We start from the raw sequence: 27894 nt of genomic DNA on the forward strand, positions 1-27894 counted from the left end.
AAACACAAGTATATTTGTGGTCCAGTGATATTCTGATTCCAAATCTATCCTTGTAATGCCCTCAAATACCTTGCGTAAAACTACTCTCCTTGACATCAGGAAGGACGTCCCACCTGGGATAAGAGGTGAGAGGAAAGTGGGTTTAACGTCGTACTCCAGAGTATGTGTGGCTGCTTGTACTCGCCCAGACTTTTGCTGGTTCTACAGTGGTAGCTCACTGAGAGACCATCTCGCAGTTAAGCATGCACACCCCACGTAGACACATTATACTGACTCTCATCCGCTCTCCGGGAGGACGCTCTAATCACTACATCACGGAGGCGGTTTGGTATTTTTAATTTTAAAAAAACCATCCAAATCTAAATGGACTATCCCAAAATGAACTTATGATAAGTTAAAAAGAACAACTTAAATATGGGTGGGGATTTCTTGATTGTTAGTATATCTATGTGTGACACCATCAAGGTTTGTGTGTCAAACAGCATTAGTTTTATTATTCGAATAATATACACACAGTTACAATGTGTGTGTGTGTGTGTGTGTGTGTGTGTGTGTGTGTGCGTGCGTGTGCAAATGACTTTTTATCAATTTTGTGAATGTTCTCTTCAGCGAAGCTGCAGTTTTATTCCAGAGTATCTGAAATGGGAAATCGAGAATACACTAACAAGAGTCAAAGTGCAAGGAGGTCAGATGCTACTGATGTAGAACCATGATGTTGTGGGGTATTTGCAGAAGATGGGCTACGAAACGTATGTGATGACCACTGGAATCTACATTTCCTCCACTGTAAACGTTTAATGGCCAATATGGTCCACCAGATATGGGTTTCACACGTTGTACCCATGTGGTGAATCGAACCAGGGCCTGCGGCATGACAAGCAAACACTTAAATCACTAGGCTACCCCACCGCCCCGTGTCTCTGTCATCTGATTGTGTAAATGTTTTCTCACATTCGCCACACTTATAAGGTTTTATTCGATTGTGGATCCTCATGTGTTTCAGAGCGCGTGAGTGAGTTTCAGTTTTACGCAGCACTCAGCAATATTCCAGCTATAAGGCGGCGGTCTGTAAATAATCGAATCTGGACCAGACAACTCAGTGATCAACAGCATGAGCACCGATCTACGCATTAGGGATACCCGATCCGGTTAGTAACTTACGACGAACATGGGTTACTGAAGATCAATTCTAACCCGGATCTTCACGGGTCTGTGTTTGAGAAGGTCACCTCATTTTGAACATGTTTTACCACTCTCGCCGCACTGAAATTGCTTTGATGGCATCAAACTATCTTGGTGTTTCTTCAGATCACCTGTTTCCTTTGTGTCAGTAATAGCTTGTTTATCGAGATCACGTTTTTCTCAGTTTTCTCGCACGGTTTCTTATAACGCATGTTTCAGTAACAGAACTATGGCTCTGTGGTTGGTTGTATACTTCCATCAATCACTTGTTGGTGTTCCAGTTTTCAATGGAGGTGAGGTGAAATTGGGTTTTACGTCGTGCTTGAGAATATTTCGCTCATATGACGACGTGCATGTGTGTATGTGTATGTGCAGCTGTTTGTACTAGCCCAGACTGAAGCTGGATTTATAGTGCTAGCCCACTGAGATACCATACCGCAGTGAGGTGAGGTGAGGTGAAATTGGGTTTTACGTCGTACTTGAGAATATTTCGCTCATATGACGACGTGCATGCGTGTGTATGTGTATGTGCAGCTGCTTGTACTAGCCCATACTTAAGCTGGTTTTATAGTGCTAGCTCACTGAGATACCATGCCGCAGTGAAGCATGAATGCCCCGCTCAGACACATTATACCGACTCCGAGCCGACCAGTCCTTGTTGTACATTAATGCCGAGCGCCAGGCAAGTGAAAATATTATTCTACCATTATCACGGATTGTAGTTTTCTAGTGGTATTCATTGCGTTCTATTAAGCCGCAACTCCCAGTATGTAACAATGGTAGAAATGAGATATAATCATAGAAATGTCTGTCACGTTTTGAGATGTCCGTCTAGTTCTTTACGAGCGAGTATGGTTTAGCAATATTCCATCAAAATCACGGCGAGGGACACCAGAAATGGGCGTCACACACTGTACCCATGTGGGGATTCGAAGCCGGATATTCGGCGTGACGAGCCAACGCTTTAACCACTAGGCTACCCCACCGCCCCTAGTTCTATGTAATATGTATACATACGAATGCGGAAACGGAGGCTGTGACAACGACTTATATGTCTTGAAGCATGAAAATATTGTCAGGAACATCATCTTCCTTGGATTCCTAAACTAAAAGTATGTAGAGGAGTTGTTCTCACAATGGATTCATTGCTACAGAATTCATAACGCCAAGATGATCAACGTTTGAAGTGTGTAATCTCGTGATCTTCCACTTGAGTGTCTTTTTTGTGTTCGGGGGACGGTGGGGTAGACTAGTGGTCAAAGCGTTCCCTAGTCACGCCGAAGACCTGGGATCGACTCCCCACATGTGCACAATGTTTGAAGCCCATTTCTGGTGTGCCTCGTCGTGATATTGCTTAAAGCGGCGTAAAACTAAACTCATTCACTCACTCTTTGTGTTGGGTATCCTGGCAATGATGGTATGGAGATTCTACGAGCACTTACCGACATAGCGGTCATGATGATGATCGTTTGGAGAGTCGACAAACAATTGCTTATAAACAATGTTGCACTGTAAGGTTTTAAAGACAAGGCCTGTTGACCGATTCATTTCTATTGAAATTAAGTATTGAAGCATATAACTGCAAAAGTCAAAGGCCCAAAGAAAAGTAAAAAAAGCTGAGTAAAACCTCAGGCTGTCAGTCAGCCATATTGATATTAAATATACATAACCCAGATTGGCGTACTTTTACCTTTTCCCACGCGTAGACACTTAAAGATGTTAAATAACGTTAACGTGCAAGCCATGTGTAAGAACAAATTAGAACAAATGAACAAAAGAACAAATGCACATGTCAACAGTAAAAAGTGAATGGAAATGAACACGTATGCATGTGCTGTTTCATAAATTCAGTGTTTGGGGGCAATCATCTCGAATAAGTGCATGGAGCACTAAAACGTCAAAGACTGATGTCGATTTGGTAAGCATGATCATTTAAGACTTGTTCGTTCCAAACATTAAACATATAATGCACCATAGATCATGACGTGACGACTGCACAACGTCAAAAGGATACTTGGATGGTCATTATAGGAATTTCTCAACATCAGGTGGCTGCACATTTCCATTGCTACAGGAACCCTAGTTCAGCACTGGTGATACTTTAGAACAAGAACAATCGGAACAATAATGAACTTTGATTACACAGTGTCATTTAGAAAGTGGTCAAATGTAACATGTGTTATATTTGGGATTACACTTTCTCAGTAAAGTACAGATTCTAGTACTCTTGTTGGGTTGAGTCTCATCCACGATTAGAACCCACACCCTGGGCTTTGATCCTCAGAGTCAGGCACCTAGTCCCCAACACACAAAGTCAGCCGCCTAACCCACTCAGCCACTGCAACTTCCACAAAAATGGAAGTCGGATAACTGGTAGTCGAGACTGCGGACAATGTGTACCCCCTTTGATAAGTGTAAATTGCCAAGGCTCCCATGGCCGAAGGCTCCATGATTACACAGTGCCGTTTAGAAAGTGGTCAAATGTAAGATGTTATATTTGGGATTACACTTTCTTAGTAAAGTACAGATTCTAGTACTTTTGTTGGGTTGAGTCCCATCCGGGATTCGAACCCACACCCTCAGAGTCAGGCACCTAATCGCCAGCACACAAAGTCAGCCGCCTATCCCGCTCAGCCACCGCAACTTCCACAAAAGTGACTGTGTGCTGGCGGTTAGGGGTACACAAAGTCCGCAGTCTAGACTACCATTTGTCCGACTTCCATTTTTGTGGAAGTTGCAGTGGTTGAGTGGGTTAGGCGGCTGATTTTGTGTGCTGGCGACTAGGTGCCTGACTCTGGGGATCAAAGCCCATGCTATAATTAGTGAGTGAGTGATTTTAGTTTTACGCCCCTTTTAGCAATATTCCAGCAATATTACATCTGAGGACTTCACACATTGTACCCATGTGGGAAATCGAACCCTGGTCTGCGGCATGACGAGTGAAGGCTTTAACCAGTAGGATACCTCACCATCCCATATGCTATAGTTAAATGAGTATCTGATAACATGTTGACGTATTTATCATTTATCTGTTATAATGTTTACACTCATTACTCTGAAGAGATTTCATCTCAAATCAATTGGTTTCACTGTAAATCTTCATGTGCGTCTGCAGGCACAAACAACCTGACCATGCAAATGTTTCCCACATTCTTCCCTCACATTTCATAGTGAATCATCATGTGTGGCTGATTGTGTAAATGTTTTCTAACATTTATTACACTTATACAGCTTGATTCCACTGTGAACTCTCACGTGTCTCTGCAGACAATCTGATCTTGCAAATGTTTTCCCACATTCTTCACACTTATAAGGTTTAATTCCATAGTGAATCCTCATATGTGTCTGCAGAGTATCTGATCGTGCAAATGTTTTCCCACATTCATCACACTTATAAGGCTTGATTCCACTGTGAATCCTCATGTGTCTCAGCAGATCTTCTGATTTTGTAAATGTTTTCAAACATTCTCCACACTTAAAAGGCTTGATGCCACGGTGAAACTTCATGTGTGTCTGCAGATTATCTGATCTTACAAATGTTTTCCCACATTCATCACACTTATGAGGCTTGATTCCACGGTGAATCATCATGTGTTTCTGCAGATGACCTGATCGTGGAAATCTTTTCCCACATTCAACACACTGAAATGGTTTTATACCACTGTGAGACTTGACATGTCTCTGCAGACTACTTGATAGCGTAAATGTTTTCCCACATACAACACACTGATAAGGTCTTATTTCACTGTGACTCTTCATGTGTGTGTGCAGTTGGCTTGACTGTGTAAATGTTTTCTCACATTCAACACACTGATAAGGTTTGATTCCACTGTGAATCCTCATGTGTGCCAGCAGTCCTGATGACCTCGTACATGTTTTACCACACTCACCACACTGAAACTGCTTTGATGGTCCAAGACTATCTTGGTGTTTCTTGAGATGACTTGTTTCCACAGTAACAGATTGTTTCTTGGGATCACTTCTTTCCAGTGTGTCAGATACAAATGGGTTCCCGAGATGACCTATGTCCAGCCTGTCAGTTAGAGATTGTTTCTTGAGATCATCTATTTCAAGTGTGTCAGGAACAGATTGTTTTATGAGATCACCTGCTTCCCTCAGTTTTCTCTCACGGTTTATTGTAAAGGATGTGTCAGTAACAGAACCAGGAGTCTGTGGTTGGCTTCCTACTTCCATCATTAACTTCTGGATGTTCCAGTGTTCACTGAAAACATAGATGAGTTGTTACTTATCTTCATGACATTATAAAATGTTTCCACAAGATTGTCATTAGATCTATGTATGGTTCAATATTGTACTTAAAACAATGAAAATAATGGATTCTCACATGAATGTAAACCAGAGGCCAAATACCAGAGCCTATGAGTGAGACCCTATCATTCTCCCACTGTCATGGATTCAAAGTGGTAGTTTTCTAGTAGTATTCCTGGTGTTCCATTAATCCACAAAACCTGGTATGTAACAATGCTAGAAATGATACGTCATCAGAAAAATCAAGTTTTCAAAATAATGACAAGACAATACATGTGTTCATCTAGTTCTGTGTAATATGTATACGAATGTGAAAACAGCACTGTTCTAGTGGACGCTAACTAGCTAAAAGATATAACACTTATTTTCTAATTTAGAACTCAAGAACAAAACGTGAGGACACATATTTACACTGATTTATCATTTATCTGTTATGTTTACGCTCATTACATTGATGAGTTTTCAATCTTATCAAAGCAATTGATTTCACTGTGAATCTTCATGTGTGTCTGCAGATTATATGACCGTCCAAATTTTTTCACACATACATCACATTGAAATCACTTTATTTCACTGTCAATCCTCATGTGTCCCTGCAGAGCACTTGATTGTGTGAATATTTTCCCACATTCAACACACTTGTAAGTTTTTATTCAACTGTGAATTATCTTGTGTCTCTGCAGAGTAATTGACTGTGTAAATATTTTCTCACATTCACAACACTTTAAAGCTTGATTGCACTATGAATCCTCATGTGTCTCTGCAGATAAGTTGATTGTGTAAACGTTTCCTCACATTCTTCAGATTTATAGCTTTTTATTCCACTGTGAATCCTCGATATGTGTGTGCAAATGATTTGACTCTCTAAATCTTTTCCCACATTCACCACACTTGTAAGGCTTGATTCCGCTGTGAATCTTCATATGAGCTTGCAGATAATCTGATCATGAAAATGTTTTCCCACATTCAGAACACTAATGAGGTTTCATTCCAGTGTGAATCTTCACGTCTCTGCAAACTACTTGTTTGATTCAACCGTTTTTTTCCTCCGTAAATCTTCATGTGTCGCTGCAAACTACTTGATTGTGTAATGTTTTCTCACATTCAACACACTGATAACCTCTTTAATGTCACTGTGAGTCCTCATGTGTGTCTGCAGATTATCGGATTGTGCAAATGTCTTCCCACACACTGCACACTTACAAGGTTTTAGTCCAGTGTGAATCATCATGTGTGTGTGAAGATTACTTGCAACTGTAAATGTTTCCTCACACACAATGCATGGATGAGATCTGATTCCTCCATGAATGCTCATGTGAGTCTGCAGAGTTCCTGATTCTGTAAATGTTTTCCCACATTCAACACACTTATAAGGTTTCATTCCAGTGTGAATCCTCATGTGTCTCTGCAGATGTTCTGACCGTACAAATGCTTTCCCACATCCATCACACTTGTAAGGCTTGATTCCACTGTGAACCCTCATGTGTCTCTGCAGAGCACTGGATTGTGTAAATCTTTTCCCACATTCACCACACTTGTAATGCTTGATTCCGCTGTGAATCTCCATATGAGCTTGCAGATTATGTGATAGTGCAAATGCTTTCCCACATCCATCACACTTGTAAGGCTTGATTCCACTGTGAACCCTCATGTGTCTCTGTAGAGCACTGGATTGTGTAAATCTTTTCCCACATTCACCACACTTGTAAGGCTTGATTCCGCTGTGAATCTCCATATGAGCTTGCAGATAATGTGATCGTGCAAATGTTTTCCCACATTCATCACACTTATAAGGTTTAATTCCAGTGTGAATCGTCATGTGTGTGCAAAGATTACTTGATGCTGTAAATGTTTTTTCACAAACAATACACAAATGAGGCCTGATGCCACCATGAACCTTCATGTGTGCTTGCAGAATACTTGATTGTGTAAATGCTTTCCCACATTCATCACACTTATAAGGTTTTATATCATTGTGAATCTTCACATGTCTCTGGAAACTACTTGACTGTGCAAATGTTTTCCCACATTCATCACACTGATATGGCTTGATTGCACTGTGAACCCTCAAGTGTGTGTGCAGATGACCTGACCGTGCAAATGTTTTCCCACATACAACACATTTATAAGGCTTTTTTCCACTGTGAACCTTCATGTGTCTCTGAAGACTACTTGATTGTGCAAATGTTTTCTCACATTCGTTACACTGATAATGCTTGATTGCACTGTGAACCCTCAAGTGTGTGTGCAGATGACCTGACCGTGCAAATGTTTTCCCACATTCAACACAATTATGAGGTTTCTTTCCACTGTGAATCCTCATATGTCTCAGCAGACTACTTGATTGTGTAAATATTTTTCCACATTCATCACACTGATAAGGCTTGACTCCACTGTGAATTCTCATGTGTGTGTGCAGATAACCTGATTGTGCAAATGCTTTCCCACATTCAACACAATTATGAGGTTTTTGTCCAATGTGAATCTTCATGTGTCTCTGCAGACTACTTGATAGTGTATATGTTTTCTCACATACAATACACTGATAAGATTTGATTCCATTATGAATCCTTATACGTTGCAGACGGTCCCCTGACTTTGTACATGCTTTACCACCATCACCACACTGAAGCTGCTTTGATGGACCCAGCTTATCTTCTTGCTTCTTGAGATTGCCTGTTTCCAGAGTGTCTATAGCAGACTGTTGCTTGGCATCACCTGTTTTTTCCAGTGTGTCACTAACAGATTGTCTCTTGACGTCATCTGTTTCCAGTGTGTCACTAACAGATTGTCTCTTGACATCATCTGTTTCCAGTGTGTCACTAACAGATTGTCTCTTGACGTCATCTGTTTCCAGTGTGTCACTAACAGATTGTCTCTTGACATCATCTGTTTCCAGTGTGTCACTAACAGATTGTCTCTTGACGTCATCTGTTTCCACTGTGTCACGAACAGATGGTGTCTTGAGATCACCTGTTTCCCTCACATTTCTCTCATGGTTTATCATAACACATGTTTCAGTAACAGAACCAGGAGTCTGTGGTTGGCTTTCTACTTCCATCATTAACCTGTGGATGTTGTGGTGTTCACTGAAAAAATAAAGGAGTTGTTAATTTTCTTCATCACGTTATCGCATTTCCTGAAGAATGGCACAAGATCTATTTATGGTTTCAGACTGTTTTGGAAAAATGAAAATAAGTTGATTTTCATAGACTTTTCACTGATGAATCAAGATACTGTCAAGGCTTTGCAGACCTTTGGAACTGAGTGTTCTGCTGACAAGGAGAAGGATCTCAACATAACAAACATCTGCTATGGAGGTGGTTCAACCATGAGATGGATCAGTAGAGCATGAAGTACTGATCTCCATATGCTACAGGAGACACAATGACAGGTATGCAATTCTGGGTTGACATACTTGATGAGCACAGATGACCAATTACTAGTACTAATGGACAGGATTTCATCCTCATGGACGGTATTACACATCTTCATCATGCCATGTTAATGACTGCAAGGGCAATGAGCCGCCAGCTTGTATTGATATTGTTTGTTGTTTCTGTAACCAGCATGATATGATGTTGTTATCAATACTTTGTTACTACTGTCTATTTCAATAGGCATTGCTCATTTTAGCTCCATTGAATTATATTTTATGCATGTACAGTCATCCCTCGCAATAACGCTCTTCGCGATACCGCGGATTCGGTTAAACCGCGGGGTAAACCGTGGCTCCCATAAAAGTTGCCCAGTGATCACACATATTCACGTGATCGAAAATAGCACATCAACAAATCCGCTGTTGAGCTCTGGTTAATCACGTAGTAAACTAGTGAAATTCAGTGCGGATTGCAATTAACAGTGTTTATCGTATATATCCATGTTTTTTCAGATGCTTAAAACATGCAGGGTCTTTTTCAATAATAATTGATGAACAGCATGAAACATCGTAATAACATTATCATAAAGACATGTCGATTATCAGCCGAGTACTTACTGTAAACGTATTATATTTCGCGCAGGTTTTATTTTCGCTTTTTCAAGCAAAACATTTTAGCGAAAATCATATACACCGCTAATAAACCTGTCATTCATTCAGTCTAGCCACGCTCGCCCCTGAGTTGTTACCATAACACAAGTTTGAAGACAGAAATCTACAGGAATCTTAAAATGACAACTGATAGTAGCCTAAAGAATCATACTTAACTGTCGCTGTAATGGATTTCCCAAAACATAATTAAATAATGAGCGAAATCCCATCGCGAATTAGCGAAAACAGCCATGTGTTGTGGCCGCCATGGAAATTGGTCACATGACAGATGGTTTGATACAAAACAGATTACCATGAAACGACTCTGAAAGAAATAATACAGCAGTATTTTATTTATTCATTAAGATTTTATTTACCAGTACATCATGAAGCGAATAGTCACTAAACACTCAATCATCTCATTCACAACAACCCGGCTTGTTTAAAATCACAAAGAGCTTCATATACAGTAGAAGTTAATTCGTCAGATCGTCAGAATTCGGAACATAAGACTGATGTGTTTTTCATCACTTCCGTGAGTGTACTAGTATATCGCACAGATAGGGATTTCCTGTGAGTAAGCAATAAACGCCGCCTGACAGGTTAAGCCACTCTGTTTGTTTTCACTGCTATTAGTGGCGGCCAAAGAGACAGCTGGCAGTTTCGGCAATCACTGATTGCGAGAAAAATTGACCGCGCGATGTAGTCTAAACTGTCAATTCCGCGAAAATTGCACCACGCGAAAATAAGTACGTTTACAGTACAATGTTTGCTATGATGCAACACACCGTGTAATTGCCCGGGTATACACAGCCATCCGAGAATGTATGATGTCAGAAAAAACATTTTATTTGATTAAATTCAATCCCATTTTCATTCATTAAAACTGTTTACAATAACAACAGAGAAACCGTGAGTGAAATGGCATTACCTCATTCGTGAGGGTCCGCTTTTCAGCGCCTACCGCGATAGCACCAATTTCACATTTTTCTCAGCAATCACGAACAGATTACAGCCTTGTCATCCATTGACCCCAAGACCCGCGTTATTGACTCGTTGAGGTCATATTTGACAATTAATTGCCAACATTTTGTTTTTACAATCAAAGTGGCACGTATCGCGGGAAGTCAACGGTGACTTGTCAAACTGTCTCCTACGTAAATTGTATCCAGCCAGGTAACCCAAAGTGCTTAGCAATGCTTATTATTATGTTAAATATGTTCGTAGAAAACATGCATTATACTTATACGATAGCAATATATAAGATCTCTGTTAGAATAACTGCTTGACATATCAATTATTCTGATAATGGAATAGAAATTCGTGGATGTTATATTTACGGATCGTTTTTAAATGAATCACCGGTACATTGGACCAAAACATTGATGTGTGCCCAGCTGATTGCTATTTCCGGCTTAGTTGAATAACAGGTAGCATGACAGGAACAACAATTGAATTATCATGTCTTGTGGTGTTTGATTGCAAGTTTCATGTACATACATCTATTTTTTTATTTACAAAGTTGTTGTATTTTCCACCTCCAACAATACGATATAGTTTTGACTGGGCACAATACACGAAATAGCAGTTTTGTTATGTCCATGGAAAATACGATTTTACTTGGCCTTTGTTCCGCGTTATGTAATCGTTACTTATAACGCGGGTGTCTAATAACGCGGGGGGTCATCCATGGACCCCAAGACCCGCGTTATGGCGAGGGATGCCTGTATATACAAATGAGATGTTAATAACTTGTCTGTCTTTCTGACTGTCCTACGTGCCAATGTGGGGAAATAAGGACAGATCTTGCAAGGTCTCATCCTCCCACTCACTAATGCCAAAGGTAACTTTTCTTCCTCCAGTCAACCATGTGTCTTCATTAGGGCTGGGATGGGTCCAAATTTCCTACTCAGGTACCCGACCCCCCTACTACCCGACCTCACCCGGGCACCCATTATAACACTAATTGTGAGTTATTCCCCTTCAATAAAATCAGTTATGGCCGACATTAAGAGTGGCGTCTGGACATATTTTGAATACTCGCATCAGGCACAAAGACAAAATGCACTTTGTGTACAGTGCAGCTGAGTCAGAAAGGAGGGAGTACGTAATCGATGTGGAAACATCTGAACAACAAACATCCTTCCGTAACAAACCAGGAGCTACAAACAGATGCCATTCCAATCTACAGGCAAAATACAATTGACGGTAATAAATAACAAGTGTATACCATTAAACTAACAAGTAAACGATGTAATGTAAACAAAGTTTTCAAAGTAAATACCTCTCTCCCTCTCCCGTGGACTCATAAACCAATCACAATAGTCAGACAGACAGACAGATTGCTTATTTACGTCTCACCATATGTACATTAAAATAAATAATAATACATATAAAAATATACAGTAAATATTATACATGGAGTTATGAGAGACGGTTGATAATTAAATATCACAGAGCAATATACTGGAAGCATATGAGTAGATAAAAAAGACAATTGAACTTAAGAAAATATATACAAAAATACTAACATGAAATGTTAAACTTATTTATATGACATTTGTCCGCGTCTTATAAGGGTTTTAACATGTTTAAAGCAGGTTTTGGCACATACGTTTATAAGATCTTGAGAGCATAAAAGGAGTGATGACTTCTCAGGTTCCAACAAGAGGGTAAAACGTGGCATGAAAAACTTTGCTGATGTTAAAAGGTCTTCTCTTAAATCGTCATAAAGTGGAGATTTCAATAAAACGCTGTTCCGATTCAACTCGATTTGGGCATTGAAAACATCTTCTATCTGTAAGTTCGATTCCTTCAAAATGACCGGTTTCTATACGCGGAGGCGCTGTACCTGTCCTGAACAAAGCGAGGGCACGTCTGTGAGACTTTGAGGTGTTAAAACATAGGCATCTGTTATATCAAATATTTAATTATTGATTCTAAAGCCCTTGTGTCTATGCGAGGCATAAAGATGTTTTTTATAAATACATAATTTTTTTAGATGACCCCGACTCAAAATGCTTCACAATACAATACATCATGTATTGTACTGTGAAACATTTCGAGTCATTTCAGAACAATAATTTTAACATTTTTAAGCCTTGCAAAAAACTGCCAGTTTGTTTTTCCTTGATCGTCGTTTTGCGTTCTCCAGGTGTGATGAATTTTCCCATATTTTTATACAAGCTTGTAACAATAGTTTTTCACAGTTTCTTACAGTGATGATGTTATTTAAAAGAGCTTCTTTGGTGATTCCCAATGTGTTCATTCGCCAGTAAAACGCTAAGTGCCAAGGCTTGTGTCTGTTCCGTACTTGATTATTTTCCCAATTACAAAAAAAAAACATAGGGCTCTGTACGTTCTTGGTCCATATTCATCATTCTCCTCCAGTAACGAATCAAGCATATATCTTGTCGTACACTTAGTTGCAGGGTTCCATCCCATGTCACCAATAACTTCCATAGCCTCGATAGCCTAGACCTAGGTAAAATCTCATAGCACAGTTTTGCACTGCGTTGATCGATGAATAGTCCAATCTCATTGAAGATATAAATATCTTGTAGATATATATTTTAATTATATTTTAGCGCTTTCGTGCTCTTTAAAGACTTTTTCTAGCCGGACAACGTACTGTGAATATGTGTAATTTTTAATCTATTGAGAATGTACGTTGTGTGACACCTAAATTAAAAATTTCTATATAATAATTATAAACACATTCAATTAAGTCTTCATTTATTAGTCAAAGCGGGTCAGGGTAACGTGACGGGTACCCAGTTCCAACTCATTACCCACCCGTCCCAGGTACCTGTCCAAGCCCTAGTCTTCATTCTACTGCATGTCGCATTAGGGTGCACATGTCCTATCAAAATGAACTTTAATATGTAAGAAGTTTTCAAGAGTTATCAGTTGTAAAAAAACAATGTTCTGTCTGTGATCACTTGGATGACGATGATTTTGTTGTGTACAGAAGGCTAGTTAGAAAACCAAAGACTGTGACTACAAGCTACATACAGAAGACTTCAGCCATTCTTCTAGCAAAAAGACTAAAAGGACGACCTAGAAGCACGGCAATCTTCACGTTCACCTATCACCACGGATGGTGATTCTTTAAGCTCTGCCTAACAACTACTTCAGCAAGAATCTGACCACTTTTGTTACCCTCCGATCCTGTTCTGTCAGTTCTGTTGAAAATGGTTGGTGTGAGACATCGCCAACCCCCCGTAGTTCGTTGAACCTTGAACTGGTCCTCAAGCATGATGCACCTGGCCTTCCATATACGTGATCATTCCAATTGTTTCATCATGCAGTTTTTCAGTCCCTTCTCCTTCAGAATTGCCTCGAAGTTTACAGAAGCCTTTCGAGTGCTGTCACAGTTTTTATCTACGATTTCTAAGATGCGCGCCTGTCCTATGTTGGAACATGTAAACATAGGGATGTTATACAATTTTCTATCCCATCTTACTAACAGAAAAAGTAACTGTGCACAAAATAAAATTGCATAAAATAGCAGTTATTTGAAAAGTTACAAAAATAACCCGAAATAAACATGTAGCAAAGCACTTTGCACGGAATTTTGTGGAAAACATGTTATTTTAACCTAAACTGCGAGTACGTCATGCCATGGCTTACAGAAAATAATACGCTGGGTATGCTGGAGACTGGAATGGCCCTAAATGAAGTGGTTAGAGATTTTGGTGTCCATCGAAACACAATCTAATCTTTATGGAGACGTTTTCAACATTATGCCGACATGATAGATTTGCCTCGAATCGGCCATCAACGAGCGACGTCACAACCACATTCGGCTGACCCATTATAGGAATAGATTTCAGACTGCCAGTTTGGCTGCTCGGACCATTCCTGGTTTACGTCCAATCACTTCCAGGACTGTACAGAGGCGATTGAGGGAGTACAACATCCAGTCCAGATGGCCCTCAATTTGTCCAATTTTGTTCCAACGTTACCAACAGGCACGTCTTGCCTGATGCAGACAGCATCGACGGCACTAGAGACAGGTTTGGGATGGTGTTTTTGTTCACTGAAGAGTCGAAAAATCCTACTGGACAGCTCAGATGGCAGGGCAAAGGTGTACAGACGGCAATATCAACGGTATGCTGACACGCGAGTTGTTCACCATCGACAGTTTGGTCGCGAAAGCGTAATGGTATGGGGCGACATCACATCTCATGTGAGACACAACTTATCCTTGTCGGTGGCAATCTGAGAATCTGAGTGTGATACAGAGATGATATTATTGGGCCTCATGTGCAGCTGTTCATTCAAGGACAGAGACATAACATCAAGCTTCAGGAAGATAATGCTTGTCCACATGTTATTTGTGTTGTGACAGATTTCCTGAGACAGAAGAACATTCCTGTACTCCCCTTGCCAGCTGTTTCTCTGGACCCGTTCCCTATTGAGCATGTTTGGGATGAAATGGAGCAATGTTTACATCCAACCCAGAATCAGCCATTGACTAAGCTGAATTGGAACAAGCGTTGGTTCAGACATAGAATATCATTCCCAAAGCTTTCTTCAATCACTTAGTTTCATCTATGCATCGTTGCTGTCAAACCTGCATCAACACCAATGGTGGACATACACGATGCTGAATTTGTGAACTGACTTTTGACACCACATCTCTCAAATCATACAGATTTCAATCTTATCCTGTCAACAGTTAAACAGTGATTAAGGAAAACATCACAATCATGTTATTATCTTTTTGGACTAAAATATGACATAACATCAAATAACGCACAGTTACTTTATTCCGCTAGTTTATGTTGTCACTCCCTCCGATGTCTCCACCTAAACTCCTCAACTGGGTGGTGAAGTCAATCTGATTCTTGAGTGTCTGAGGTATTGCATGCGCTTGCATGCGATAATCTGTGTACACTTTGAACCCAATCCCCATGTTATGGAGGAGCTCTGTGACAGGTTTTGGGGGTGTAGAAATGCCAAGTATTCCTTAAAAAAGACAAGCCAAAGAAACTTCTGACGACCATAGAAGATCGGGACATCTAGATACACATCTTGAGATCAAGGCTGAGCATGTAACACCCTGAATTGCTAAGTGTATGAGGGAGACCAATGGAGACCATCTGGAAGTGTAAAGGCTGTTCCAGATACTGAGTGTTGAAAATCTTCTTGCCGAAAATCAGGCATCGGACAAATGGGAGTCATGTTGTGGACCAGAGCAAGATTCATGCTTTACATGAACTTAAGTTACAGCAGCTGCCCACAACAACAGATAGCGATAGGGTTTGTTCAGGCAAGCGTTACAAGAGGCCTGAAACTTTGTTCCAGGATATTTCCTTTCCAAGGTCTTGTGATACACATGCTACAAGGGAGCTCTCCCACAGAAAGTCTTTGTGATATATATCATATACACTCTATAGAATTATTTGCATTGAACACAAAAACATAAAATGTACTTACCAACTACAATTGAAGATATCTGGATGTCACTATGTCAGAGAGACATTTGAAAGGGGTAGATTACTTGACTTCAACTTTGACCTGTTCCTTTCATAAAACTGAAATATGAAATGAATTAAATGGTTGTGATGACATTGCATTTAATCAACATTTCAATCTTTTGGACATCCAACGTTTGTCATGCTGATCGTCATGAGAAATAACACAAAATAAATATGATGAAACAAAGCAAGTACTGGGCCTCTAGCTACATTAAAAACCTTCACCTTTGCATTTCTTAAATGGAAAGAAAGTTGTAGGTCACATACATATTTATCATTAATTTTGTTTACCGGTATATAATTTATATCAATTGCAACCTGAATAGACTCAAGGGAAAATCAGTGGGCCCTTCCCTCAGAAAGATGTTGAAAATGAATATTGAAACAAGTAAGGGCATTTCATATATTCCAGCAATGTCACGGTGGAGGACACCAGCAATGGGCTTCACACATTGTGCCCATGTGGGGAATCGAACCCGGGTCTTCGGCTTGACGAGCGGCTACCCCATCGCCCCCTCAGTGCTTTAAATATTACTGAAGTACAAGTCAAGCTGTCTGCGCAAGTACTACAGCCATGTGTTGGTGATAACTGGTACGCAGTGATAACTGTTTACCAGCCAGTATGTCTTCTAAATTGTTCAGTCATGTTATGAATTATTTCATTATCTAATCACAAAAACAAATGCATCATAAATTGCCTCTGATGTGAAGGAAATGAAGAGACCAAATATCAGAAGCAATGACAAATCCTATCAACATGATTTCATTGAGTAAGCATTGTTAAGTCTAGACCTAACTTTTCTTCTCCTGGTAAATAATTTTACTGGGCGTTTACAAATTACACACACTCTCCGCAAAATGCACATTTTCTGAGATTTAGTGATAGAAAAAAGAAGTAAACAATTCTTATAATTTAAAAGCTTGTCGAGATAATCTAGGATACATTTTTTCAGAATCTGTAATTGGTGGACGCAAATGAAGAATGGTTATAACTTATAAACATATCGACTGTTGAAAAAGAGTAGTCATTTTGTTTAATGTCAGATACGTTAAGTAGATAAGATATTTCAAACCAGACAGAAAGAAAACCTGTTGCATCTTGCGAATGCTAGATAATTCATAAGAATTTAATACAACACATGACAAAAACAAAATAAGTAGAACTATTGGATAATATTAAAAAACAACAATGATTTTCCATATTTTATTCTAAACATTTCATGTTTCAAATTTTCAGTCACTTAACATAACCATGACGAGACGTCCAAGGCAGGCACGCACTTTGCCAGTATTTTACATTCACGTTTAGGTTTAGAATCAAAACTGTAACTGGAAATGTGCATCTATGCTATACCTTTAAACCACAACAAAACCATTGGGAATCACACAGTTAACGTATCCGATCAGATTTAGTGAACATATCTGATGCTTGCAGATATCATTTCAAACATTAACAATTTCAATGCAACATGAACAAAAGACCAAATGAAATATAAAATATGGCTATAGTTAATATGGGGATATCTTTGGTTCAACAACTTCTAGTGCTTTGTTTTGTTTTCCCTTCTTTTTCTGGTTTTGTCTGTCCCTATACCGCTGACTGTATAATCTATTACCGGTATTCTCTCTAACTTGTTTCTGTTTCTCTTTAGCCAGTTGAGTTATTGGAGTTCTATATGACTTGGCCCGTACTCGTTCTTTCTCTATAGGTATTCCTTATCATTAATTTTTTACGTTCTCTATACTCCTGTTGATACTGGGCACACATCTTGCGCATTTTCTGAAATGTGTTCGAAATTGTACACTAGTAACAATTATCTAAATTACAATGTAAAATTCAAAATAATGAGGGGGGTTTATGGGTAAATGGAAGTTTGCAAATGTTACTGTGCGTCACTGAATAATTGTCTGTTGACATTTGTTTAATCCATGTCAGAATATATCAATTTCGTCAAATATGTTAATCAATTTTATCAGATTCGTCAAATACATTATCAGTCTATATGTTACAGCTAGAAGCCAGACCATAATTTTATTCTATAGGTATCACTAAACACGCATCAATGATCATACCTATTGCTTGTGTGATTCAATGCACTACAATTCTTTAAACCGATCATATAATCATATCAAGTACGTTAACACCAAATAAGATACGTTAAATACATAACTCAACGAATGCAGCGAGTTTGTGGAAGTTTTTATTTATTTCTGATATATGTGAGTCCATAGATGCACATTTATTGAATACAATTCATACAAAGCTATTAATTACCTACAATTGTTGAAAATGTATGGTTTTGAACTTCACTTACCAGTGTCGACTAACAGTAACAAATCCTCGGCGATCGTCGTCAAATTGAAATTTGTCCCGCCAAAACCAATGGGCGGAAGTAGTGTGCTCTTGCATCAGTGTTATAATTATATTAAACGGAGATAAGAATTCACTGGAACACAAACTCTGAATGTTCACATGCTATTACACGTATCTGACTAAAACGTATCTGATGCTACAAAAGGAAAATTCGGCCTACAGTTGGAGTCAAGTTTATCTATCTTAGTTTCACACACATTTGTGATACTGCTGTCATCGGTGGTTGAAAACAATTGGTTTAGAACTACTACGCTGCACAGAATCCCTTCGTTTACAGATGAAGAGTTCACATACCTGATGAAAAATGAAAGTACGGTAACAAACCTTCTACTTCAGGTACGACCAAATGTATCTTTTCAAGTTAACTTTAGAAAGAAAAAGCACATAACTGTTTTACAGATTGGGATAACTGGTAATGAAAGCATGTACTTAGAATAGATATATATGCCAATAAGATAGCATATTTATACAAATGGTTGCAATACATGGAATTGTTATCAGGTACTTGCAGGAGGGACAAAGGAAATATGTAACAAAGGTCTATATGATGATGCAGTGTATACCAAAATTACCGACCGATGTCGAAATAAAAATGAAAAGGACCCCACTGTCTATACCGGAAGTAACTTACAGCCTGCCAGCTGAGATCGCTTTTGTCTACAAGCGTGGAAATACCGTCTTTGCTACATAATAAGTGAGTGACAACATTTTTCATACTTGCAATATGATGTATCCTGAACTAATGAACGAATATAAGCCATTTATTACTGCCGATCAGTCCAATTTCAATATATCCCCTTTGTGGTGGCGCTTAGTGTCGTCCGCCTATTAAGCTGCTGCAAATTGACATTGACGCTTTACGCCTGGCAACTTGCTTGTTTTTTCAAAATATGTCTCGGGACAGAGGTAGGCCTTATGAACGTGGATCAGGGAGAATTTGTGCTATGAAAGACTGTACAAATAGCCAGAGAAATCTCACGATATGGAAGGAATTGCCCTGTACAGTCCATAAACTGCCATGGAAGGACTGCCCTTGTTTATTTCCCCTATCATCTCCATAGGTTTCCTGTGAATGAAGATCGCCGTAGTGTTTGGGTGTCACGTGTTAATCGGAAGGATTTTCACCCATCTGATAGCAGTGTGGTATGTATTTATCAAGATAATTAGTGGCACAATAGTTTATCCCATCTGATAACTAGAGATAATGAAACGTTAGATATTTTGTTATTCATGTAGGGCCTACAGTGCTGGACCCCGCTTCACAAAACTCTCAGAAGCTAAAGATCTTAGTAGCATTGGTGCATCTCCTATGTTACAGTATAGGAGGTACCTAATGCACTGTAGGGTAAAGCTATGCAACAAAGGGTTGAACGACAATTTTTACTAGTAAAATATTCCAACATTTTAAAACCTTATGTGCTACAAATCATTATTCTAGAGACATTTGTATTGTAGAAACTTACTGATATCTTGCAATATGCCCAAAAATATTGAGAGGAAACAGTCTATTTATCATTATTTACTCAATATATCTTTCCTTAAAATTAGTTAATAACATTACTGGATTAATTTATTATGTAATTTATTATTGCTTAATTACTTTACCCTCCGTGTATCGTTAGTGTACACATAGAACAGGGATGTAAAGAATTTCTTTATTTAACGGCTCTAGTGTTTAACAGGAGGAAAAAATTGTTGAAAATGTGATAACCCATTGTAGTTACTGGAGTGACATTGGCAAATAGAAATGTACTTATTTTATTTTTATAACTCTTTTCAGATATGCTCAATTCATTTTTGATGGCCATCCAAGCAAACAAAATCCTGATCCAGTCTTAAATTTGGGATATCAACGAAGGTTAGTGTACTTTAAGTTTAATGTAATGTACAAATAGTCCTACTAGTGATGTATTAAACGAAAGTTATTTTGACAATTATGTTATTAACTATTTATTACTGTTCATTGATGTAAAAGTATAATAGCCTGTTATACTTTAACTTTCCACTCTCCAGGTGACACAAGGAAGAAGGACCATTTTCCACACCCTCTCTGATGTTTCTCGGACCCCAAGGAGCAATCAACTGACTGAGGAGTGCCATGCTGAAGCTGAACTGACAGATCAACCTGTATCTCAAGCTGAAGAGAAGGAAAAGGGGAATGATGACTCCAGACCAAGTGATTGTGACTGTTGTAAACAGAAGTCTTGTTTTTGTCTTCACAGACCTATGATAAAAGTTCCAAACAGAACTGTAGGAGTACAGGTTCATTTTAACAAGTCAGTAGATCACCATTATGCAACCCAGCACTACACCCACCAAAACAAAGAATGTCTCTGTTCAGGTTAATTTTCCTGCCTTTTCTGCAGACAGTATTAAGACTGACACTGATTCTGTGTTTTACACTGGACTTACTCTACAGGTGTTTTTGTCAATAATAACTTATCTTACATCTGTACTCAAGGTCAAACATTAAGATGCCACTCTCAGATCAAACACTACTCACACTTATGAGACTTAGGCTTGGAATTCAGTTTCATGATCTCGAGAAGATTTTCAATTTCCACATAATTAGCAAGTAAAATTTTGGAATTTGTATCTCAATTTTAGCCAGAAAGCTAAAGGATTGCATTGTTTGGCTCCCAAGAGATGTTATTAGATCTGCAATGCCAATGTCCTTTAAGACTACCTATCCACACACTACCTGCATTATTGACTGTACAGAAATGTTCTTGCAACGCCCATTTTCATTGAAGGTTAGAGCTCAAACCTACAGTACATATAAAAGTCACAATACTGCCAAAATTTTGTTGCTATTGCTCCCAATGGATATATTATGTATGTTTCAAGATGCTATGGGGAGTCGTGCAAGTGATGTGTATATCACCAAGAACTCGGGTTTTCTAAACTACTTGTTACCTGGTGATGAGGTAATGGCAGATAGAGGCTTTACAATAAGCAATGAACTTTATGCTAGAAGAGTGAAACTGAACATTCCTGCTTTTATGAAGGGTCAGTAAACAACTGAGTGCTACAGAGTGTATAGAAACACAAAGAATTGCATCTGTAAGAATACATGTAGAAAGAGCAATTGCCAGGTTGAAGTCTTACAGAATATTGAATCAGGTTCTACCTCTTAATTCCGCTCAAAAGTTGGATAAGATAGTCAAAGTGTGTGCAGTCCTGTGTAACCTCAGACCAGAACTCATCAAGGACAAAGACTGAGTAGTCATGTATGTTTCAGACATCTAGTAGGCTGCTTAAGCTTATGAGATGTATGTGATTTTGCAATGTGATATTTCACCAACAAGAATGATAAATTATAAATACATAGTCTCATTGAATTGATGTTTAAATCATTAAACTGAATGTTCCCCTCACCTTGATTTTTGTTTTCATTGCTGTTTTATGTTTAAATACCAACCTATAGATATTCAATGAAATCAAACTTGTAAATCACCTTAACCCTTAGACTGCCATATGCATGGCACCATATATACAGTGATAGAAACTACCAGTGGCAGATGGCCACCACTTTTGTCTTTGGGCCACTGATATTTTGGAGAAAACAATAGCAGTTAGTGATCACCAAAAGTGTTTTTTTTTTCACAGATACATCACCACTTGGGCCACTAGGAAAATCTCACAAGTTTCTGTAACTGTATATATGGTCCCATGATATGTGTGACAACAATATTCCTGTTTCAGGGGGTTAAAGATTTCATCTTAAGTGTGAGTAATTACATGAGATATAAATACTGATCATGTTCATTAAAAACAAAAACACATATTCATTTCATACTGGTACATTGTATTTTATTATTCAACCTAAATATGTTAAACATTTATTTTAAGTTACTAGCATGTGAAATAGTATTTGACTTGAACTGTAATTTTCTTCATAAAATATCAGCAATTCATAATACACAACTTTGATTTTATTACTATTCATTTGAGTGTCAGTGAGTGAAGGAAATGTACACATTTACAGGTTATATACAAATTCTTTTAACATCAACAGTAAGTCAATAACATAGTAGATACATCACATCAATTAGATAGATAGCAATTTATTGACTCAGCTCTAACAAAACAACAAACTTCGCGCATAGCTGTGTAATTTATGTGTTGATGCTGTTACAGCTTTATTTACACTACACATGCTACGGTGACACACAGAACTGCTTGTATTCCTCACTCAACACGAACCGACCTGCCTTGAAGTCATCAACCAACCGGACCAGCATATGTTTAAAATAAAACGCTCTTAATCTAGACAGTGTATTGTCAACAAAGCTGGAATCATATGCAACATCAAGCAGGACTCTGTCATGTTCTTCTGGTCTCCACATAAGAAAGGTGCACTGATGTTTTCCTGTACAGAACATACACATTTGCACCTGAGTGAAATATCCATTTCTCCCTTTGAGTAAAGAACTAGTTCACTCTCAATGTTTCAACATCACCTTTTCCCGAGTCAATCATTGCATGCACAGATGTTGTAGGACATTTTATTTCTAATATTGCAGAATCTTCAATGATTCCATCAGGACTAGCAGACAGAAATGGTTCATGTGATGATATAACAGTTCCTGTAACACATTACTTTCTTCCCAGAAATATCCTGATAATGTGTCCTTGCTATGGGTTCATGGGTCACTCCATAAGCAGTGTTGTCATTACCCTTAAATCTCTCATACAGGTGATTGTTCAGGAATTTCTCAGGGTCGCTTCTACTTGTTTTAGGTACACTGTTGGCCTTTGATGCTGGTATTCTTACTGCTTCGCTGTCTTTCCATAGCGGACTTGATGATGCACCCTGGTTTAATGTTAAATTACTTAATTCTTCTCTTTTGTACTCAGGAAGATTAACATACTTGTCATAAAAATTCCTGGCAAACAGAACATTCCAATTTGTGACAGTCTTGCTATAATCAATATCATGAGATCCATGTCTTGATTCATCATTTGACGTTTCCTTGCAGATAGGATTTACATTTTCAGTGGCTGAAAATGTTTTATGGAGAAGTGTACCCTTCAGTTTCCAAAGAGAACAAAGTGGAGAATTATTTACATGCTCAGTAAAGTCTTCTGTGGTAACAAACTGCTTAAATCTGTAGGGCTTGCTTTTCGATGATGTAGACGCGTTTCTGCAGCTTGACTGGGATCATCAGATCTTTTTGGATGCTTGAAATTCATGGCCTTTAATTCACTGAGTAATTTATTGCTGTCAGTCCCTCGTCCCCATGTACAAGGTAAATCAGTACAAGATTTACCAGCATATCCATGTAACCAGGCTAGATGTACAGCATACATAATGGCTGCAACATGACTACATGACCTTCCATGACCAGCTGGGCAAGTGCAACATGCAGTTAATACAGTACCATCTTTCCTTGCAGCAATCCATGCATTGTAAGGAACTGTAGAGGCTCCTGGCTGAGAGGGTGACACACAGGCTTTAAGATAATGAACTTCATTTTCCACAATGCTTTGAATATCACCTAACCATCCATTCTGCACATAATTATATGCATATGTTGCTCGAAAAGCTTTCATTTCCTTGGAATCAAATGAGTGGGACTTAATGAGGTAGTCAATAATATCTTCATATCCTATCTGAGGCCACTTTCCAGTATTATTGGTAACCCACTTGGCACTGCCTTCAGGTAGTGACTCTGTAACAGAAAGTACAATAATAACCATACCCACTCATCACATTTGACCTAGCCTCATTACAGATTGAGATAACTATCTGACCTAATTATATTTAACCAGCTGTTACTTCTAGTTACAAGAGAACGTCTTAATTTGTGTGAGATAAATAAGAAATATACTAGTACTTTTTAATAACACAAATATGTAGATAAAAAAGTAGAAGGTATTTTTCACAAATTATTTGGTCAAGGTATAGTCAAAACGTAGTCATTTGTGAGCATTTAGTAAGAGATTACGCGTGTAAATCTAGAAATTTATATAGCTAAATAATAAATTTTGACGATGGTTCTTGACCTATCAAATCAAAATATAAACAAGACAACATTAGGGGAATATGTTTGGAAATATTTAAATGCCCTATACATATTTGAAAATACAGGCAAGTTCAAATTCAGAACACAGGCCTTATAAGATACAGGCGTGCCTATAGTTTACATGCAGTTTCATCGTTAAATTCAACTTTTAAAGGCCTTCAGTTTTTCGTGCACAATACAATAGCGAGTTACAACAAAATGCACATGATATTGACATTACTTGGTCATTTCTTTAAACTTTAGTAATGCGTTAAATATTTCTTACCTGCAATGTTTGTTTTAGACATGACATCAGAAATCCCTAAAACGAGATGTAATGTTGGACCTGTAAGTAGACGTTGTTTTTCGCGGCGTAAGCGTTGACTGGGCACCGTCTAGACTTGTTTGCAACGTCATAGATTGCCGCGGCGTTACAAATAGCACAGACCAGTTCATCGTTGCAGCCGCTTAATGGCTGCCACAAAATGGCGGCGCCCATGAAATAAGCCATGGAAAGGTCTATATATGGCATAGTATACACAAGTTAGTTACATTTGGCAGTTGACCATGGCAACATTATATCTTGTGTTATCTCTATTTTCAGTGGCATTCCAGTTACAAAATCCCTTAATATATTAACATACTATTGTTGCTGAAATAACAATAATAGATAATTAATCATTTACTGTTTACATTTAGGGCCATCAAATAGTCATGATCTTAATAGTGCCATATTGTTAAGAAATACATTCATTTATATTTTTCTTAAATTTCAGGACCAGGGCTGACCAATTGAAAGAGAACAAGAAAGGCTACGTATGTTTTGCAAAGTGACAGAGATAAGTTGCTATTGTTACTTCAGATTTTGTAATTATCATACAACTTGACCTGTATGCTGTTGTTATTTCTTTTCGACATTGACACCAGCCATGTATTGCCACTTTGTGATAGAGTTGAAAGAGCAGGACTGGGTATCACTCTTTCAAAGAAAAATGCTTGTGTGTATGTTGTGCATTGAACTTTGCCAAAATGGATATATAAGCCCCATGATCATGAAATACCTTGCAACTGAAACTGTATTTGTTGGAAACTATTTCATTTGCTTAAGTATTTATGATCACAACAGAGGTGGAAATAAGCCATTGCCAGACGTCCGTGTCCACTGTTTTATTCTGTCGGGCAAGCAAATTTGTATGTCACACTGTACTGGTGTCCAGTTGACTTTCCAATGTTACTTATGTTGCTTATTTAAAAAATCAGCAAGAAAACAGTCGGTATAGTGGAAAAATTATCAGGGCAAGTGTTTTTACATGTGCCACTGTTCCAGAGTACATTAGCAATTTTAAAGTTATTTCCACCCCTGCACAATCAAAACAGACCCCGACGTCTAAATATCAGATATGGTATTTATGTAATGATATCAATCCGTCATGTATGAGATATTGGAAATGATATTAAAGGCTTAGCTAAGATTTGTTCTTGCTCCTAGGGCCAGGTTTAGTTTTCAACCATGTGATACTGATACATATTTCATGGATTATGTTGTAGGAGTAGAGCCGTATTTATTCATTTCATTGTGGTACATACGCTGTCTGTAGAAAGATAAACGGTTGCTGTTCCTGTCTGTAGAAAGGAGCAAGAGGTTCTTATTTTACTTGATTGTTACATATTTTTGACTCCAGAGACTTTAGTTAACATGAAACTTGCCTTGTATGCATATGTTGTCTTTTTGTAGTCATTTTCTAGTCATTAATACATGTTATACATGGCCAGTTTGTAATGGTGTTGAAACAGCAGAGATGGGTACCACTCTGTCAGTGACAGATTTTGCTGTTGTATATGTTAAATATATCACTTTTATTACAAAAATAGATAGACATGATGCCAATAAACAACTACAATGCATAAAAATATTTTTCAGAAGTGTAGAAATATTTTTTAAAACACCTTAGCAAATATATGGCTGGAAAGAAATGCCGTAACCTTTTTATTGAGCGTGTGTGTTTGAATGCTAATAAAAAAAATATTAAAAATTTCTGTGTGGAAAACAAAGAGTATTTTGATTACTTATCCCTTGCTCTAGCCCAACATGTTAATTGTATGGGTAGAACTCTAGATATTCTTCGAACTACATTTCCATTCATCTGTATCTCATGACCTTAAAATGTGTAGGTCGAGCACATTTTTATAAAAACTGTAAAATATTATTTTTTAACTTGAATGTCACTTTTTGGGATGAAAAGAAGTGTTTTACCATGACAATGACTATGTATGCTTATTTTTGCTGATGTATTAGTCATATGTAGACATTATTCATGAAAACTTTGTGAAAAGTTTAAAAATGATTGATACGGTGCTACTCTTGCAGGGTCAGATTTTCATATTGTATGTGGTAAATATATGACCATTGTCACTAAAATGGATAGACAAGATACTAATACAGAGCTAGAATAATTAAACATATTTTTGTTAAATGCAGAAATATTTTTAAAATGTTCCTAACCAAACAAAATGGCTGAATTTTTTTTAAATCTAATAACTTTGCAATAAAACTTTTTGGTATGAAAATCAAAGTGTTTTGTTGTTTTTGAAACTTCTCTCTAGCAACACACCAAATTTGGTTGAAAAATTCCTATTAATAAAAAATGACTGATTATACATACGACAGGGACAACAAAATACGTGAAATGTGCGTTTAGCGGAGAATCAATGTTTTGGTAAGTCCAGCAAAATTTCGAGGCAGAAAATAGAAACCAGCACCGGCAGCGGACACATTGCGAACGAATGATATGTCTGTCGTAGCTTACATTTCGCCCGTTTGACGACGATTTCGTGAACTTGAATACTGGAGGGGCGTTCTTTCTCGGCACGTATTGCAACTGTAGTCTTGAAGACTTTAAAGAAAATGACCGTTCTGGCTCCCAACACAACTCACCTTGTCCGCCATATTTGCTTGCGAGGGCACAGTATTAAGCTGGTTCCCGGCTCCCTATGCGCGCGCGCGCACATTGCGATCAGCCTGGTTCCCTGGGTCTGTTGCGCCTGGAGCGTTAGCGCAGGCTCAAACAGACTCTGGGGCCGTTAGCGCCACATTGCGTTATTCGAGACGCGGCCCAGGTTATCTAAAACTATAACTGTACATCAAGCGAATTGCGTTTCTTACACGTTCTCGTTGGAAAATGTCCATCTTTTCGACTTTTGTGTCCTTTGAGATGACCCCTTGGCTTTGATGAAATCCTGGACTCCTTCTTGTAATAAGTAATTCAATTTACGTTCAGAAAGGCCAAAATATGCAAAAAGGGTCTTCCCCTTAAAATATTCCCACTAACAGAGACCATATAATATTATAGTAATACATTTGATTTTTTCGTGTCTATGTAACAGAGGTATTCTTAGATGAGAGTTTAATGAGGACGAATACTTGTGGAGGTTTTCAGGGATTTTTTTCCGGCACTGGTAGCGTAGGATATGGAGATCCCCAGTTGGCTCTCAGTCCATATAACCGAATTAACAAAACGCCCTGAATGATAAAACATACATCACTTA

The 27894-nt window shown here is 38.3% G+C and overlaps 1 protein-coding gene and 2 long non-coding RNA genes across 5 annotated transcripts; all 3 read right to left on the bottom strand.

Annotated features, from left to right (window-relative positions):
- Positions 1 to 1138: 1138 nt before the first annotated feature.
- Positions 1139 to 20370, bottom strand: LOC124284780. Its single transcript, XR_006900644.1, has 3 exons — positions 20359 to 20370; positions 16968 to 16974; positions 1139 to 1210 (listed from the first exon to the last, which is right to left on the bottom strand). It is a non-coding gene; the product is annotated as an uncharacterized LOC124284780 (long non-coding RNA).
- Positions 3302 to 3781, bottom strand: LOC124284778. The gene is made up of 2 exons (XR_006900642.1): positions 3720 to 3781; positions 3302 to 3408 (listed from the first exon to the last, which is right to left on the bottom strand). It is a non-coding gene; the product is annotated as an uncharacterized LOC124284778 (long non-coding RNA).
- On the bottom strand, positions 4195 to 27437 carry LOC124284766 (gastrula zinc finger protein XlCGF57.1-like). 3 transcript variants are annotated; one of them, XM_046720871.1, is made up of 4 exons: positions 27156 to 27408; positions 15926 to 16023; positions 7540 to 8540; positions 4195 to 4790 (listed from the first exon to the last, which is right to left on the bottom strand). In XM_046720871.1, the coding sequence occupies exons 3-4, from the start codon at positions 8513 to 8515 to the stop codon at positions 4390 to 4392; spliced, it is 1377 nt and encodes a 458-aa protein (XP_046576827.1). In that variant the 5' UTR covers positions 8516 to 8540; positions 15926 to 16023; positions 27156 to 27408; the 3' UTR covers positions 4195 to 4389. The 3 variants fall into 3 exon arrangements, 2 of the variants coding, with proteins under 2 accessions (XP_046576827.1, XP_046576826.1); XR_006900641.1 differs by lacking the exon at positions 4195 to 4790 and adding an exon at positions 5261 to 5404 and having other exon boundaries at positions 6164 to 8540; positions 27156 to 27309; XM_046720870.1 differs by lacking the exon at positions 4195 to 4790 and having other exon boundaries at positions 5728 to 8540; positions 27156 to 27437.
- Between the last annotated feature and the right edge of the window lie 457 nt (positions 27438 to 27894).

This window comes from Haliotis rubra, unplaced genomic scaffold, assembly GCF_003918875.1.
Source record: "Haliotis rubra isolate DU_JTF1 unplaced genomic scaffold, ASM391887v1 Scf344, whole genome shotgun sequence".
Classification (NCBI taxonomy): domain Eukaryota; kingdom Metazoa; phylum Mollusca; class Gastropoda; order Lepetellida; family Haliotidae; genus Haliotis; species Haliotis rubra.